We start from the raw sequence: 14,628 nt of genomic DNA, 5'->3' as shown, positions 1-14,628 counted from the left end.
CAGACTTCTAATGGGTAAGAGTCATATTTTAAAAATGAGTATTTGATTAGGTCACATCCCTGCTTAAAATGCTTTCATGGAAATTGACAAGCTGAATCTAAAATTCTTAGGAGAGAATAAGGGCCAAGAATAGCCCAGACCATTTTGAAGGAAGAAGATGAGGTAAAGGGAGAAAGGACACTGACTTTATCAGTTATCAGACTTACTGTTAAGCCATGGTAATTACAAAAGTGTGATACTGGTGCAGGAATAGACAGACAATGGAACAGAGAGTTTAGAAACAGACCCACGTTTATAAAGGAACTTGGTACACAGCACAGATCCTACTAGAAATAGGTTCCAAAAAAACTGGCTATTAGTATCAAAAAAATACAGTTATACCATATCACACATCATATATAAAAAATAGACAATGTGAAATGCAAAGCTGCAGAATTTTCAGAAAAAAATACAGGAGCCTATTATATCAGTGTAGAGAAAAACTTCATAAATAAGACACAAAAAGCACAAATCACAAGGAAAAATAAACTTGACTACCTTAAGGTGAAAATTTTCTGTATGACAAAGGATAATATAAACATTTATTGGAATTTTTTTAGTACAGAGAAATATAACAAAGAAAACAAACAAAAAAGGTCTATAACTGCACCACCAAGATTATCTTTTTGGACATTAAAAAGAAAGTAACACTGGGGCTGGCCCCGTGGCCGAGTGGTTAAGTTCGCGCGCTCTGCTGCAGGCGGCCCAGTGTTTCGTTGGTTCGAATCCTGGGCGCGGACATGGCACTGCTCATCAGACCACGCTGAGGCAGCGTCCCACATGCCACAACTAGAAGAACCCACAACGAAGAATACACAACTATGTACCGGGGGGCTTTGGGGAGAAAAAGGAAAAAATAAAATCTTTAAAAAAAAAAAAAAAAGTAACACTTAATACAATAGCCAGAAAATCCTTACAGAAAAGTACAGAATAAAAGTAAAATCTTCTCTCGCCAAAGATGACCACTGTGATTTTTAACAGAAAAATTTTATAATGCATATACTAGCATTTAACTGAAAAATATCCGTATTTTATCGGTAAGCAGTAAAAGCAAATTGCTGAATAATATATATGCTCTTTTTTTTTTTTTCTTTTTTTGAGGAAGATTAGCCCTGAGCTAACTGCTGCCAATCCTCCTCTTTTTGCTGAGGAAGACTGGCCTTGAGCTAACATTCACGCCCATCTTCCTCTACTTTATAGGTGGGATGCCTACCCCAGCATGGCTTTTGCCAAGCAGTGCCATGTCTGCAACGAGGATCCAAACTGGCAAACCCCAAGCCACCAAAGCAGAACGTGCACACTTAACCACTGTGCCACTGGCTGGCCCTTTCTGTTTTTTAAAGATACCTACATGTATGTGTTTGTATAAGCAATGGAAAAGGTATGGAAGGAGGGAGAGGGAAGAATATTTTTTTACTTTAGACATTTTGTATTGCTTGAGTTGTCAGAATGAGCCCACTTAATTTTGTTATTCAAATGCCTGTAATAAAAACAAGCAAATAAACAAAAACAAGCAAAAAAAAATCTGCCATATATTGTTCTAGCTGGAGAATGGAGGGGGTATGTGCCCCTAAAAATAAAATTGAATCAATATCTTTTTTAAAAAGGCAAGAAAGGTACAAACTGTGTAAGCCAATAAAGCTTTTCTTTAATGTTAATGTGGAGCATTGGAATTAGCCACCCCAAGATATGTCTCTTTGGCATGAGGATTATTTTGGGCTGGTTACTTTTAAAAACTGTAGACATGAGAGAAACTCTGAAAAGTAGAAGTTACCCTTTGTTAAGAGACATTTACATTTGTAAAGGAAATCTCCATCTGAAAAGGTGCATCTCCTTCTCTGTACTAGGAAGAAGTGGTGATGATCTTATCTCTAAAAACTCTTATCAATGCAGAAGGCAAAGACTTAAATCTATATAATAACCTTAACTCTTGTTTACTGTGCTTTTCTGGTCATGTCCCATAACTGACTCCCCCCACCCCCAACATCCTCCTTTGCCTTTAGCTGAGGAGGGTATTTAAGATGACAGCCTCTGTCATTTTGGAGAGTTGCTCAGTTTGCCTGAGTCTCTCCCATGTACACATGTTATAAAGCTTTGTTTAATTTTCTCCTGTTATTCTCTCTCATGAATTTAATTTATAGTCCAGCCAGAAGGACCTAGAGTGGATGGAGGAAATGTCTTCCTCCCCCGCAGTTTGGCGACTAGGATGGGATAAAATTTCACTGGCTGGACACTTCTTGCTCCTGGACTACTGCAGCTGAGAGATCCTGGATCCCTGAGAAGAGCCAGCAGGAGGTACGGGTTCTTACCACATTAGTCTTCTAGATCTCTGCCAGCAGGGTCCAATGGAAGCGAGAGTGGTGAGTTTTTTTGCTTTTCTAAATTTAGATTAGCAAGAGAAAATTTGGGTGAGGCTAGCTTCTTGGATTCAGCAAGTCTAGGATTTGGTTGAGTACTTATTGGTTGTAGATTCTTTTCCTCCCAGAGATAGTACTTTTCCTTGTCTCTGTCTCCTTTTATAAGACACAGGCATCTCTATAAGCCTGTTGTCTGGGCCTTTTGACTCGTTCTATGTCTTGAGAGCTTGGCTTTGTGACCATTCTGGTCTCCACCATCCAGAGGATGCATGTACTGGCATGCATCTTGGTGGCCACTCAGGTAGACTGGGGTTCTGGGACACATTCTCTTTGTCCAGCTGCGTCATCTCTCAGGGGAGTTTACCATAAGGGGTCCCAAGTGCTTTTGCTTTCATAAGGGGCCTTTGTTTTCTCAACCTTCATTGCTTACTGTACAATGAAGTCCTCTGCTTTCTTAGACTATTTTTGAGAGTGAACTTTATGGATCTCTTTTGGGAACACCTCTTCCATCCATGGTTAAGCTTACTGGTATGAGTTGCTGTTAAGATCCTACTCATCAATGTGGCCAGACAATGGATCATCTAAGTTGGGAAAACTTCTAAATTGGGGGAAAAAGTTTGTGAGAGCTCTCATCATAATTGTTATTGGTACCCATGAAAAGGCCAAATTAAAAAGGAAACACAAAAAAATAATGACAAGCCTCAAGACTCTAACTCAGGCTACAATTGAATTGACAAAAAATAAAAGTGTAAGTCTTGATAAGATTATAAAGGTTGGAATGTTAGAGCAGATATCAACTTTGCCTGAGTATGTTTTAAAATGTCTCAGTGGGAATACTTCCCCTATCCAATATTATAAGACCAAGATCTATTGATAAAGTCCTAATGAAAGCTATGATTAGAGGTATAAGAGCTGATGGAATTCAGATGAAGTTTGCAGAAAATTGATATATTTAGGGGCTTTATGTAAAGTGATTGTATCTCTTTTTGCTTGATTGTATTATAGATTGTATTGTGCGGATAGACATTATCTCACTGGGGAGTGTTTCCCCTGCCTGGTTGTAAGACTTTTAAAGGTGTTATACATTGTCCTGCAAGTTTTAGAATGTACAGATCTTTGAATCACCTCTTAAGTTAAAAATTTCCCTAATATAAAGAAGCAATTGGAAGGGAGTAGCTGGAGGGGTGAGGCAGCCTCTTTTTTTGTCATTCAGGCTCTAATCCAGTTCTTTGGGGAACTGGAAGCCTCTGTCTTTGTCTTTCAAATCTCTGCAAGGCTGGAGGCATGGCTCTAGAAGGCAGCTCAAAGTTCAACTGCCTTTTGCCAATCTCAAAGTCTCCCCTGTCCCTCCCAAAATGCTTCTAGATATTGAGACAAAAGATTGAGACATTAGAAACTGATAGGGCAAGTATGCCCCAGAAACTTCATCTTAAAGAAAACTTAGCTTGTTTCTCTGTCTTTATGATGTAAATTTTCTGCTCCCATCTTCTCTAGGACCTGAGAGCCATTCTTGAAATGCAATTGTTTCTCAGAAGCTAGTGAGTTTTGTATTGCACCTGATTCATAACAAAAATTTAATGTCTCTGTGTCCACCTGTGTGTTTATGTGTGTCTATATGTATGTTATATATATGTGATATTTTACCTCTAGATAGTATGGCCAAAATTAAGAGCTCTGTTTAATTGGCTTAAAGTAAGCACTTAAATAAATTCTAATTGTAATAGAAATTAACTCAATGTCTTTCAAATTAACATGATATGGATTAATCTTTGGTAAATGAAAGTTTAAGATTGTTGGTTTGATTGAAAATAGGCATGTCTTGAGAGTTGTCAGTATTTGAATATGATACAGATAGGCAGCCTGGGTTTACTAGTCCAATAAGCTCATGTTTTCTGTTAGAAATTCATCAGCAAAATAATAGCTTTAAATGATAGCTAATTTTGTCTAATGTGTCTTGAAGTTTTCCTGGGTAATCTGAACATAATTGTTGGAAACAAAGGATTTAGAAAATGAAAATGGGTAAGAGTTTGTGGGTACAATAATTATGTTTTATGGTCTGTATCCTTGGCGGGGGGTGGGAACCAGCTTCCAAATTCTTTTTGATAACCTAAAACTTTAGTTTTGCTAAATTAAGCCAAATGATAAAAATCTGTTGAGTATCTGGGTCATTTTTAGATAGGATGAAACACTGAAACATTATTGAAGAACATATCTAAGTTTATCTACTTTTGGCTTCTTATTGCAGGGAGGCTAAAAGTGTTTGGGTCTATTAGCAAACATGCCTTGTGTTTTATTACTGTGAAGTGGTGTGTTTCTAGAAATTATGAAAAGTGCTCAGAATGCTAATATAAAAGATGGCTTGTAATTGCTTAACTTTTTAGCTTTCACTAGGGTCTGTAAGGGTTAAAAATTCTAATACATGTAACTAAAGCTACTGGAAATTAATGAGGCAAACATTTTTGTATTCAAGGAAAGTAAAATGTATGTGTTCGGTAAAGAAGGTATAAAAAATGGAAGTATTTTTATTTGTTAGGTTAAGAAAGTTAGGGGCTGGACTGGTGGCACAGCAGCTAAGTTCACACATTCTGCTTCAGTGGCCTGGGGTTCGCTGGTTCAGATCCTGGCTTTGGACCTATGCATTGCTTGTCGAGCCAAGCTGTGGAAGGAATCCCACATATAATGTGGAGGAAGATGGGCACAGATGTTAGCTCAGGGCTGGTCTTCCTCAAAAAAAGATAAATTTGTGCTAAATTAGAAGGGAATGGGACAAATTCTGAATGTAAAAAGAAAATTGTAGAAGGTTGTGAAGGAGAAATTCTGCCTGGTCACGTTGGCTAAGATTAAAGTAAATTCAATTAAGTAAATGAGTTTTAATGTAAAAAAAAAAAATGAGCTGGCACAAAAATTTAAATTTTGTTTTCTCTCTGAAAAGGATAATTTTCTTAACCTTTTGGTCTGCTCTTGATAAAGAGGTTATAAAAGGTGTTTCTTTGAGTAGGTCTACCTAAAAGACAGAAAATCTGTTTTGTTAAAATAATTCCCCTTGTTCAGAAGGACTGATGTTTCTATGTTAAGGTTTTTGGACTGTTTCTGTTGTCATTTTGAATATATAACTGAGTATTGTTTCACAGTGAGCATTGTTTCCTATTTGAACAAGTGTTTTAAAACCTTTTGATATTTTTGACAAGCTTTTCCCTCAAAAGAATATTCAAATCCTTAATGAAGACTTTCTTTTGACCTGGTAGAAGGAAGAAAATTTCTCTGAGGATTTTCAGGGGCCCTTGAGACTTCTCAAGGCAATTTGTTCTCTCTTCCTATAAGGAGGAAAATACTAAACTAATTATTATTTGGTCTATTAAATTACATAGGAAGCATTGTCAAATAAGTGATGATAAACTTTCTTAAGTGGTATTATGCGCGTGAATGTGAATGCTATTGATATAAATGTTTTAAAATTATATGACATTCCTAAAATTCTGATCTGTCCTGGTTGTCAGCCATAATTCTAGTTATTATCTTGATGTCACAAAAGTAGCCAAGTTTCTTTGTCAATTGCCCTTTTGAGTCTTTTGTCACTTGTGGATAGTTGGTGTTTTACTCTGATGCTTTTTGCTTTGGAAAATATGTTTTGTCTTCAGAGAAATTCATGGAAAGGACTCTGACACTCTAGAATACAGGTTTCTGATAAACTTTCAGATCATAAAACTGAACTGGTTAAAAAATTACAGAATTCTAACAGAGAAACTGATGACCCTATAAAACTGCTAACAGAAAATTAATAAAAAAATCGATTACACAGGACTGAACAAACAGATGAGGATGGTTATAATTTTGATTTTTTGTTTAAAATATTGCTGATTTAAAAAAACATTTTGGTTTTTTTTTTCAGATTTAAGGAAAACTTTTTCTCAATCTAACTATGACTTATAGCAATTTGGTAAATTATATTTTTGTAAACAAAATTGCAACATTTATCTTTTTCTCCCTACCTTATCCCTCCAAACTTTGGAAACTCTTAGTAAGTATTGTTATTTTCATGGCAATATAGTTATTTTCATAAGTTCAATAAGAATCTGCTCTCCTTACAACAGGATATAATTGGAAACATTGGTTATCTTACCAAGCTTTGGCTGGACTGTCATATTTGAAAGAAACAGGCACAGACTCAGATATGACCAGACAGCTTTTGAGAAACAAGCATTGGACTTTATAGAATAAAACCACTTGGAAACATTGGCCTGGTACCTTGTTTCCTAGCAACCTTATGGATAAGTAAGGAAGGTCACTTATCTGGCAGGTGTGAGGAACCTCAATATCTTGGGGAAACTCAAAAGAAGAGAGGAATTCACCCAGATCTAAGGTATTGCAGGTGAAGCCTGTTGGCAAATCCTTGGCTTGGACTTCCTGGCCTTGAGAGGACTTTAAAGTTCAATCTGAGATTCGTTATGAAAGTTCCCGGGGCCAGCCTGGTGGTGCAGCAGTTAAAGTGCGCACATTCTGCTTCGGCGGCCTGGGGTTCGCCGGTTCGGATCCTGGGTGCAGACATGGCACCACTTGGCAGGCCATGCTGTGATAGGTGTACCACATATAAAGTAGAGGAAGATGGGCATGGATGTTAGCTCAGGGCCAGTCTTCCTCAGAAAAAAAAAAAAAGAAAGTTCCAGCAAAGCAGATTTAAAAGAGCCTATATGTGGGCCGGCCCCATGGCTGAGTGGTTAATTCGTGCACTTTGCTTCGGTGGCACAGGGTTTTGCCAGTTTGAATCCTGGGCACAGACATGACACCACTCAACAAGCCATGCTGAGGTGGCATCCCACATGCCACAACTAGAAGGACCCACAACTAAAAATATACACAACTACGTACTGGGGAGCTTTGGGAGAAAAAGGAAAAAAATAAAATCTTTAAAAAAAAAAAGAGCCTATATGATCAATGGCTATTCTTGCTGTACTTATGTAAATAATTGGGCCAAGTTTATTGAAACTAAACTTATTTTGCAAATCAATTAGTCTCAATTTGGCTATCTTTGGTAAAAATGAGGGTGATTTTAGAGAGAAAAATTATGTTTCAGCAAAAAACTATAATACACATTTGTGGATATTAGACCCTGTTCTGTTAATTGTCTTTGAGGTTTTTGTTTTCTACCTGTGAATTGGACTGGATCCTGAATTCTTCTAGTCTCCTGAAGTATCTGGCTACAAATCTCCAAACTAATGTTTTCAGTTTTTCTGGGTTTTTTTTGAGGAAGGTTAGCCCTGAGCTAACATCTGCCACCAATCCTCCTCTTTTTGCTAAGGAAGACTGGCCCTGAGCTAACATCCATGCCCATCTTCTTCTACTTTATACGTGGGATGCCTGCCACAGCATGGCTTGCCAAGTCATGCCATGTCCACACTCGGGATCTGAACCGATGAACCCCAGGCTGCCAAAGCAGAACATGTGAACTTAACCACTGAGCCACCAGGGTGGCCCCTAATGTCTTCAGTTTTCTCCATCATTTTCATTCGGAACCATTGAGAACTTAACCTGACCTTTTTCCTGAAGCCTTGCATACTGAAGCTGAACAACTTGATATAAACTTAAGAGAGATTAATGTCTGTTGCTGTGTAAACTGTAAGCCACTCAAAGATACTTGAATGTCTGATGATATCATCAGAGACATTTCAAACTGCAAAAGATGCTTCAACTCTGACATCTAGAGATCTTGACTTGCTGCTCCCTGGGCTCAAGAACTGATTTATAATTTGCTCCAACCATTAACCTTGTTTTTTCTTTTTATTTCCATAGAAATACTTATTAAGTACCTGATTGCTTGCTTCTACAATATAGGCCTAACTTTGGGAGCCTACCTGCATCACCACATTCTAAAATGAATTTAACTGGACTGATGTATTATCAGGACTAAGAAATGTGTTCAGTGAGATGAAACAATCTACCACTCAGCTTCTGGACTATAAAACTTCTCAAAGTTTCAAAGGACTGTGAAACTTAAAAGTTTCAAAGGTGGGACTGTGGGGGATTGGAATTGGCCACCCCAAGATATGCCTCTTTGGCATGAGGATTATTTTGGGCTGGTTACTTTTAAAAACTGCAGACATGAGAGAAACTCTGAAAAGTAGAAGTTACGCTTTGTAAAGAGAAATTTACATTTGTAAAGGAAATCTCCATCTGTAAAGGTGTCTCCCTCTCTGTACCAGGAAGAAGGGTGGATGACCTTATCTCTAAAAACTGTTATCAATGTGGAGGGCAAGGACTTAAATCTGCATGATAACATTACTCTTGTTTACTGTCCTCTTCTGGTCATCTCCCATAACTGACTCCCCCACCCCCAACATCCTCTTCTGCCTTTAGCTGAGGAGGGTATTTCAGATGGTAGCCTCTGCCATCTCGGCAAGTTGCTCAGTTTGCCTAAGTTTCCCCCACATATGGATGTTATAAAGCTTTGTTTAATTTTCTCCTGAATTTATTTCATAGTCCAGCCAGAAGGGCCTAGAGTGGGTGGAGGAAATGTCTTCCTCCCCTACACTAACTTACAGAGTTTGAAGTAGTTTGGATAAAAAACCAAAACCTGAAATATCTACATCAATCTATTCATACACACACCAAACCATTATCTTTGGTTACCTTGGGGACGGGGGGATTTTGAGAGGAAGGAAAGATTAGCATCCTCTTTATTCACTTATGTAATGTTTGTGACTAGGCATGCACTAATTTTGATAAATAAATAATTCTTAAATAATACCAAGTTATTTCATATCCAACAAACAAAAAGTACTAGAGGAAGCAAGAAAGGCAACTGTATGTTATGGTTAGATCACAGGCTCTGGAATCAGAGTCGTCGGTTAATAGACCCTGGATGCATCATTTTGGGCTGTGAGCTTTAGGGCTGTGCAGAAGTCTACATCTAATTTTACTTATCTGTAAAATGGCAACAATAACAGCATCTGCCTCATAGGCTTGTTATGGGGATTAAATAATGCAGGGAAAGCATTTAACAGGGGGCCTGGCATTAATGATATAGTGACTTTAGGGAGGATAAAAGTTGAATTGGGAATGCTAATAACTTTTCTAACATTTCTACTCCTTAGAAACTCAGAAAGCAAGCTGTGTGAGTCAGACCCCAGGTCAAAGGCAGGGCAAAGTCACTCAGCCAGTTTCACCTCTGGGACCAAGTCAGGGCTGAGGCACTGACCTAAGTGCCTTGAGATCTCAGCTGCTATTCCTTTAACATCAGATCCTTTTCTGAGTCTCTCTTAAAAGCAAGCTACGCATCCAGATGGATCAAAGAAATGGCCAAGTTCTTGAGGGAGAGACTGGAACTGGAACATCCTTTTCCATTATATCCCAACCACGAAAAGCCCTCCTGGGTCGGAAGTTTCAGAGACTGCCAAAAATTAATGCCCTTTGTGCCTCCTCAATAGCACCCCGACCTCAAATGCCCTTCTCAGCGCTTCCTTTCTCGCACCCATGCCCGTTTTGGGGCTCAGTTTCCCTCCACGAGTTCACACTATCCAGTTCTGTGCTCCCGGCCGCAGTGTCCCATTAATCTTGTTTCTCCTCCTCTTCTGACCCCTCTCCTCTCCCTCGATTCCTCGCCCTCCGCCCGAGACTCCCCGCCTCCTTCGGTTCCTTCACCTTTACCTCAGTGTAACCCATCTGCCTCAATTACCCCTCAGCCTCTCAAATTACTCCTCCTCCTCGTCCTCAGGGACCGCTCCCTAGGCGCCGTTTCCCCGTGTCTACCCTCAGGTTTCCCTGCCTCCACCTCAGTTTTCTCCCATCGACCTCAGCACCCCGGCTCTCCGCCCAGGCACTCCCGGTCTGGCCCTACCGGGCTGCTCCAGGGTCAGCGCCCCCAGGCGGCGGACGCCCTCCTCGTCCAGATCCCACTGCTCCGCCATCCCCGCCCGCCGCGCGGCGCCGCTCACCTGTCGCAGCCCGCGAGACCGCCCGGCGCGCGCCAGCCCCGCCCCCGGCCCCGCCCCGCGCGCCCCCGCGCTCCCGGCAGCCGTTATTGCCGCGGGCACGCGCCTGCCTGCCCGCCGCAGGAGTCCCGACCATGGTACGGAGCCCGCTTCGACGGGGCGCCAAAAGCACTGAAGTGGCGAATGAGGGAGCGGTGCGGCCGAGGATTAGGGCTATAGGGTTAGGGACTTGGCTCTGGGACATGGGGGGGAGGGGGGAATATGGCCCCAGCTTTGGGGGGTTTGGGGGCTTGCTAGCTCTGAGGAGTTGGGAGAATGCGCCGTTGAGGGATGTTTTGAGGGATGAAGTGTTCCCGCTCTGAGGCTTTGAGGGACTCCAGGTCTGAGGGGTGGGGGTCTGTCTTTTGACGGGGGTAAGTCTTCATAGGTCAGCGCTTGGGAACGTGGACTGTGAGGCAAGGCGGTGGGCCCCGGGTGAACGGGGCGGCGATCCGGATCTGAAGGATTGGGGGTGGGGGCCGCTCTCTGAGGCGGGAGGGGGAGCCCCAGATCTGAAACGTTGGGAACTTGGCTCTGAGGCATTGAGGTCCTGTCTTTAGCGCATGAGGTGGTTCTAGCTGTAGAAATTGGTTTGGACGGAGCTCCTTTCGGGGAAGAGGAATCAGTGTGGAAAAGATGCTCTTTGGGATGGAGTGGGGATGACTGTACTAGGGTTAGCCCATTTCCTGCAGTGAGCCTGGCACGCGTTTTGTCCTTCAAGCACTACAGGCCCCCAAGCTTGCCTGTGACTGAGGGCTCTCCTCAGGCTGGGATGGTTCTACGCCAACTAGCTCCTGAGCAGGCTTTGGGAAGAAAACTCTGGAAAGAACAACCACATCCTTAACCCCTACCCTCCCTCCAGCAGGCAGCAGTCTTGAGAGCCCACCTATGGGTGGGACATGTACGTGTAGGAGGGAGACAAACCTTTGAGCCAAGACCCTCTTGTCATACCCTCCCCTTAATAAGAAAAGAAGAACCAAGACCAGGAGAGTGGCTCACCTTTAAGGAGCAGGTTTTCTTTGGCATCCAAAATCTGCACACTTGGAGTACTTTCACTGAGCTCTCAACTAGCGAGTCACCTGTAAGGAGAACAGAAAGCAAAATCAAGAGTCCTTGCACACTTATGCTTTCTGGTCTAGGTTGGGCCCTTAGTTACTCTCAGCTCATCATGTTCAGCCTTAGCCACGTGAAGGGCCAGGACTCAAAAGCCTAGAGGAGCTCATTAGATTGGCTTTTCCAACTCTGCCTCTGTGAGTCGTGACACCATTTTACAATTTGTAATCTTTCTCTTCATGTCCCCTTTCTTCTAGCCTCAAGCATGGCATATATGATTGCTCTTCCTTATATCTGAATATTTAGAGCAGGCTTATTATAAGAGAAAAGAACCCCACTCCCTTCTTTGTTGTCTGCATTTATTTTCCTTCCTCAGCTGTCAAAATAGAAGTTGCAGGTTTTTGTTGAAGTGGGCTTTTCCTCTCTTGAGCAATCACCTCTTACTTTAACACTCTTTCCCTCCACCAACGTTTTAATGCAAATTTTGAGACATTCAGAAAGATTGAAAGAATTGTACAGTGAGCGCTATGTACCTACTACCTAGATTCTACAATGAACATTTTGCTGTATTTGTTTCATAACATGTCCATCTATCCATCATTCTTTTAATCCATCTTGTTTTTTGATGCATTTCAAAATAAGTTACAAGTATTGGTACATTGCACCCCAATCACTTCAGCATGCATAATTTTTACCTAGAATTCAATATTATTTTATGGTTCTTCTTTAGGTAAAATTGTATACTGTTTACCACTCTCTAAATTTTACAAGAGTAGTGCTCCTTGAGTGTTTATTTTAAAATCTGATACAGTTGGTTTGTACGTTTGATGGCTTTCTACCTTTCTATAGTGTTGAAAAGCTAGGTCATGTTGAAGGAAAATTGACAATTCAGTTATGAATAGATAACCTTGAACTTTTAACAACGGGCTGAGGAAGGTTAATGATCGTTGCTGTCTTTGTATAGTCATGTGCTGCTTAACGATGGGGATACATTCTGAGAAATGCCTTGTTAGGATATTTCATCATTGTGCGAACATTGTAGGGTATACTTACACAAACCTAGATGGTATAGCCTACAACTCACCTAGGCTATATGGTACAAATCTTATGGGACCACTGTCATATATGTGGTCCATTGTTGACTGAAACGTCCTTATGTGGCGCATGACTACATATATATAAAAAGGAACCCACAACATTCAGCTGTCCTGCCATGGCCTCGATAGTGTAACGTCCCTGCAGCTATGATCCCAAGAGAGCCCTGCATGTGCTCAATGGAGTGGGGCCACCTCATCATAACTCTTTTTTAAACAGCTTTAAGATGTCATTCACATACCATACAATTTACCATTTTAAAGTGTACAATACAACAGTTTTTCGTATGTTCACAGAGTTGTGGAACCATCACCACAATCAATTTTGGGACATTTTCACAATCCCAAAAAGAAATTCCATACCTATTATTAGTCACTCCTCATTCCCCCTACAACTTTCTAAGTCCTAGGCAACCACTAATATACTCTCTATCTCTATAAATTTGCCTATTCTGCACATTACATATAGATGGAATCATTTAATATGTGGTCTTTTGTGTCTGGCTTCTTTCACTTAGCATAATGTTTCAAGGTTTCATCTATGTTGTAGCATGCATCAGTACTTCTTTCCTTTTTATTGACAAATAATATTCCATTGTATGAATATACAATATGCTACATTTAGTTTATTCATTCATCAGTTGATGGACATTTTGGTTGTTTCTACTGTTTGGCTATCATGAATAATGCTTCTGTGAACATTTGTCTGCAAGTTTTTGTGTGGACATAGGTTTCATTTCTCTCTTTTTTTGGTATGCTTTTTTTTGGTGAGGAAGATTGGCCCTGAGCTAACATCTGTTGCCAATCTTCCTTTTTTTTTCTTTCTTTTTTTTTGGCCTCCCCAAAGCCCCAGTACCTAGTCATAAGTCATTCTAGTTTTTCTGTGTGGGGTGTCGCCACAGCATGGCTTGATCATAGGTGCATAGGTCTGCACCCAGGATCCAAACCGGTGAACCCCAGGCCACCAAAGCTGAGTGTGCAAACTTAACCACTCGTCCATGGGGCCAGCTCCTCATTTCTCTTTTTTTTTTTTTTGTTTAAGATTTCATTTTTCCTTTTTCTCCTCAAAGCCTCCTAGTACATAGTTGTGTATTTTTAGTTGTGGGTTCTTCTAGTTGTGGCATGTGGAACGCTGCCTCAACATGGCCTGACGAGGAGTGCCATGTCCACGCCCAGGATCCAAACAGATGAAACCCGGAAGCAGAGCACAAGAAAATAAGCACTCGGCCACGGGGCCAGCCCCTCATTTCTCTTGAGTTTATACCTAGAAGTAGAATTGCTGGGCCATATAGTAGTAACTTTGTGTTTAACATTTTGAGGAACCACTGAACTGTTTCCTGGAGCAGCTGCACCATTTTACACTCCCACCAGCAGTGTATGAGAGTTCCAAGTTCTCCAATCCTTGTCAACATTTGTTATCATCTACTATTTGATTCAGGCCATCCTAATGAATGTGAAATCGTATCTCATTGTGAGTTTTGATATGCATTTTCCTGATGGCTCATGATGTTAAGTATCTTTTCATGTGCTATTGGCCATTTGTGTATCTTCTTTGGAAAAATGTCTATTTAGATTCTTTACTCACTTTTAAATTTGGTTGTTTGTCTTTTTATTATTGAGTTGTAAGAGTTCTTTATGTAATCTAAACATGAGTTCTTTATCAGATATATGATTTGCAAATATTTTGTTCCATTATATGAGGTGTCTTTTTACTGTCTTGATGGTGTCCGTTGAAGCACGAAAGTTTTTAATTTTGATAAAGTTTTATTTGTTTATTTCATTTGTACTTTGTGTATCTTATCTAAGAAGGCATTGCCTAATCTAAGGTCATGAAGATTTTCAGTTTTTTTCTAAGGGTTTTATATTTTTAATTCTTATTTTTAGGTCTATGATCCATTTGGTGTTAATTTTTATGTATGGTGTGAGGTAGGGGTCCAACTTCATGTTTTTTTAGCATGTGGATGTCCAGTTTCCCAGCACCAATTTTTGAAAAGGCTATTCTTTACCCATTGAACTGTCATGGTTCTTGTGTCAAAATTCAATTAACCATACATGTAAGAGTTTATTTCTGGACTCACAATTCTTTCCACTTATCTATATGTCTATCCTTATGCCAGTAGC

The 14,628-nt window shown here is 40.5% G+C and overlaps 2 protein-coding genes across 2 annotated transcripts in view; one reads left to right on the top strand and one right to left on the bottom strand.

Moving 5' to 3' along the window:
* LRRC36 (leucine rich repeat containing 36) overlaps positions 1-10,312 on the bottom strand; it is a 58,051-nt gene extending 47,739 nt beyond the window's left edge. Inside the window, exon 1 of the mRNA XM_014827765.3 lies at positions 10,228-10,312. Coding sequence (XP_014683251.3) covers positions 10,228-10,297 — 70 coding nt within the window. The 5' untranslated portion in view covers positions 10,298-10,312. The remainder of the gene's footprint in view (positions 1-10,227) is intronic.
* Positions 10,304-14,628, top strand: part of KCTD19 (potassium channel tetramerization domain containing 19) — a 33,652-nt gene continuing 29,327 nt past the window's right edge. The window contains exon 1 of the mRNA XM_070500181.1: positions 10,304-10,458. Within this exon, the coding sequence (XP_070356282.1) occupies positions 10,456-10,458 (3 nt within the window). The 5' untranslated portion in view covers positions 10,304-10,455. The remainder of the gene's footprint in view (positions 10,459-14,628) is intronic.

This window comes from Equus asinus, chromosome 28 (genome assembly GCF_041296235.1).
Source record: "Equus asinus isolate D_3611 breed Donkey chromosome 28, EquAss-T2T_v2, whole genome shotgun sequence".
Taxonomy (NCBI): domain Eukaryota; kingdom Metazoa; phylum Chordata; class Mammalia; order Perissodactyla; family Equidae; genus Equus; species Equus asinus.
The sequence above is the reverse complement of the archived record's forward strand: the minus strand, read 5'-3'. Positions and strand labels throughout refer to the sequence as shown.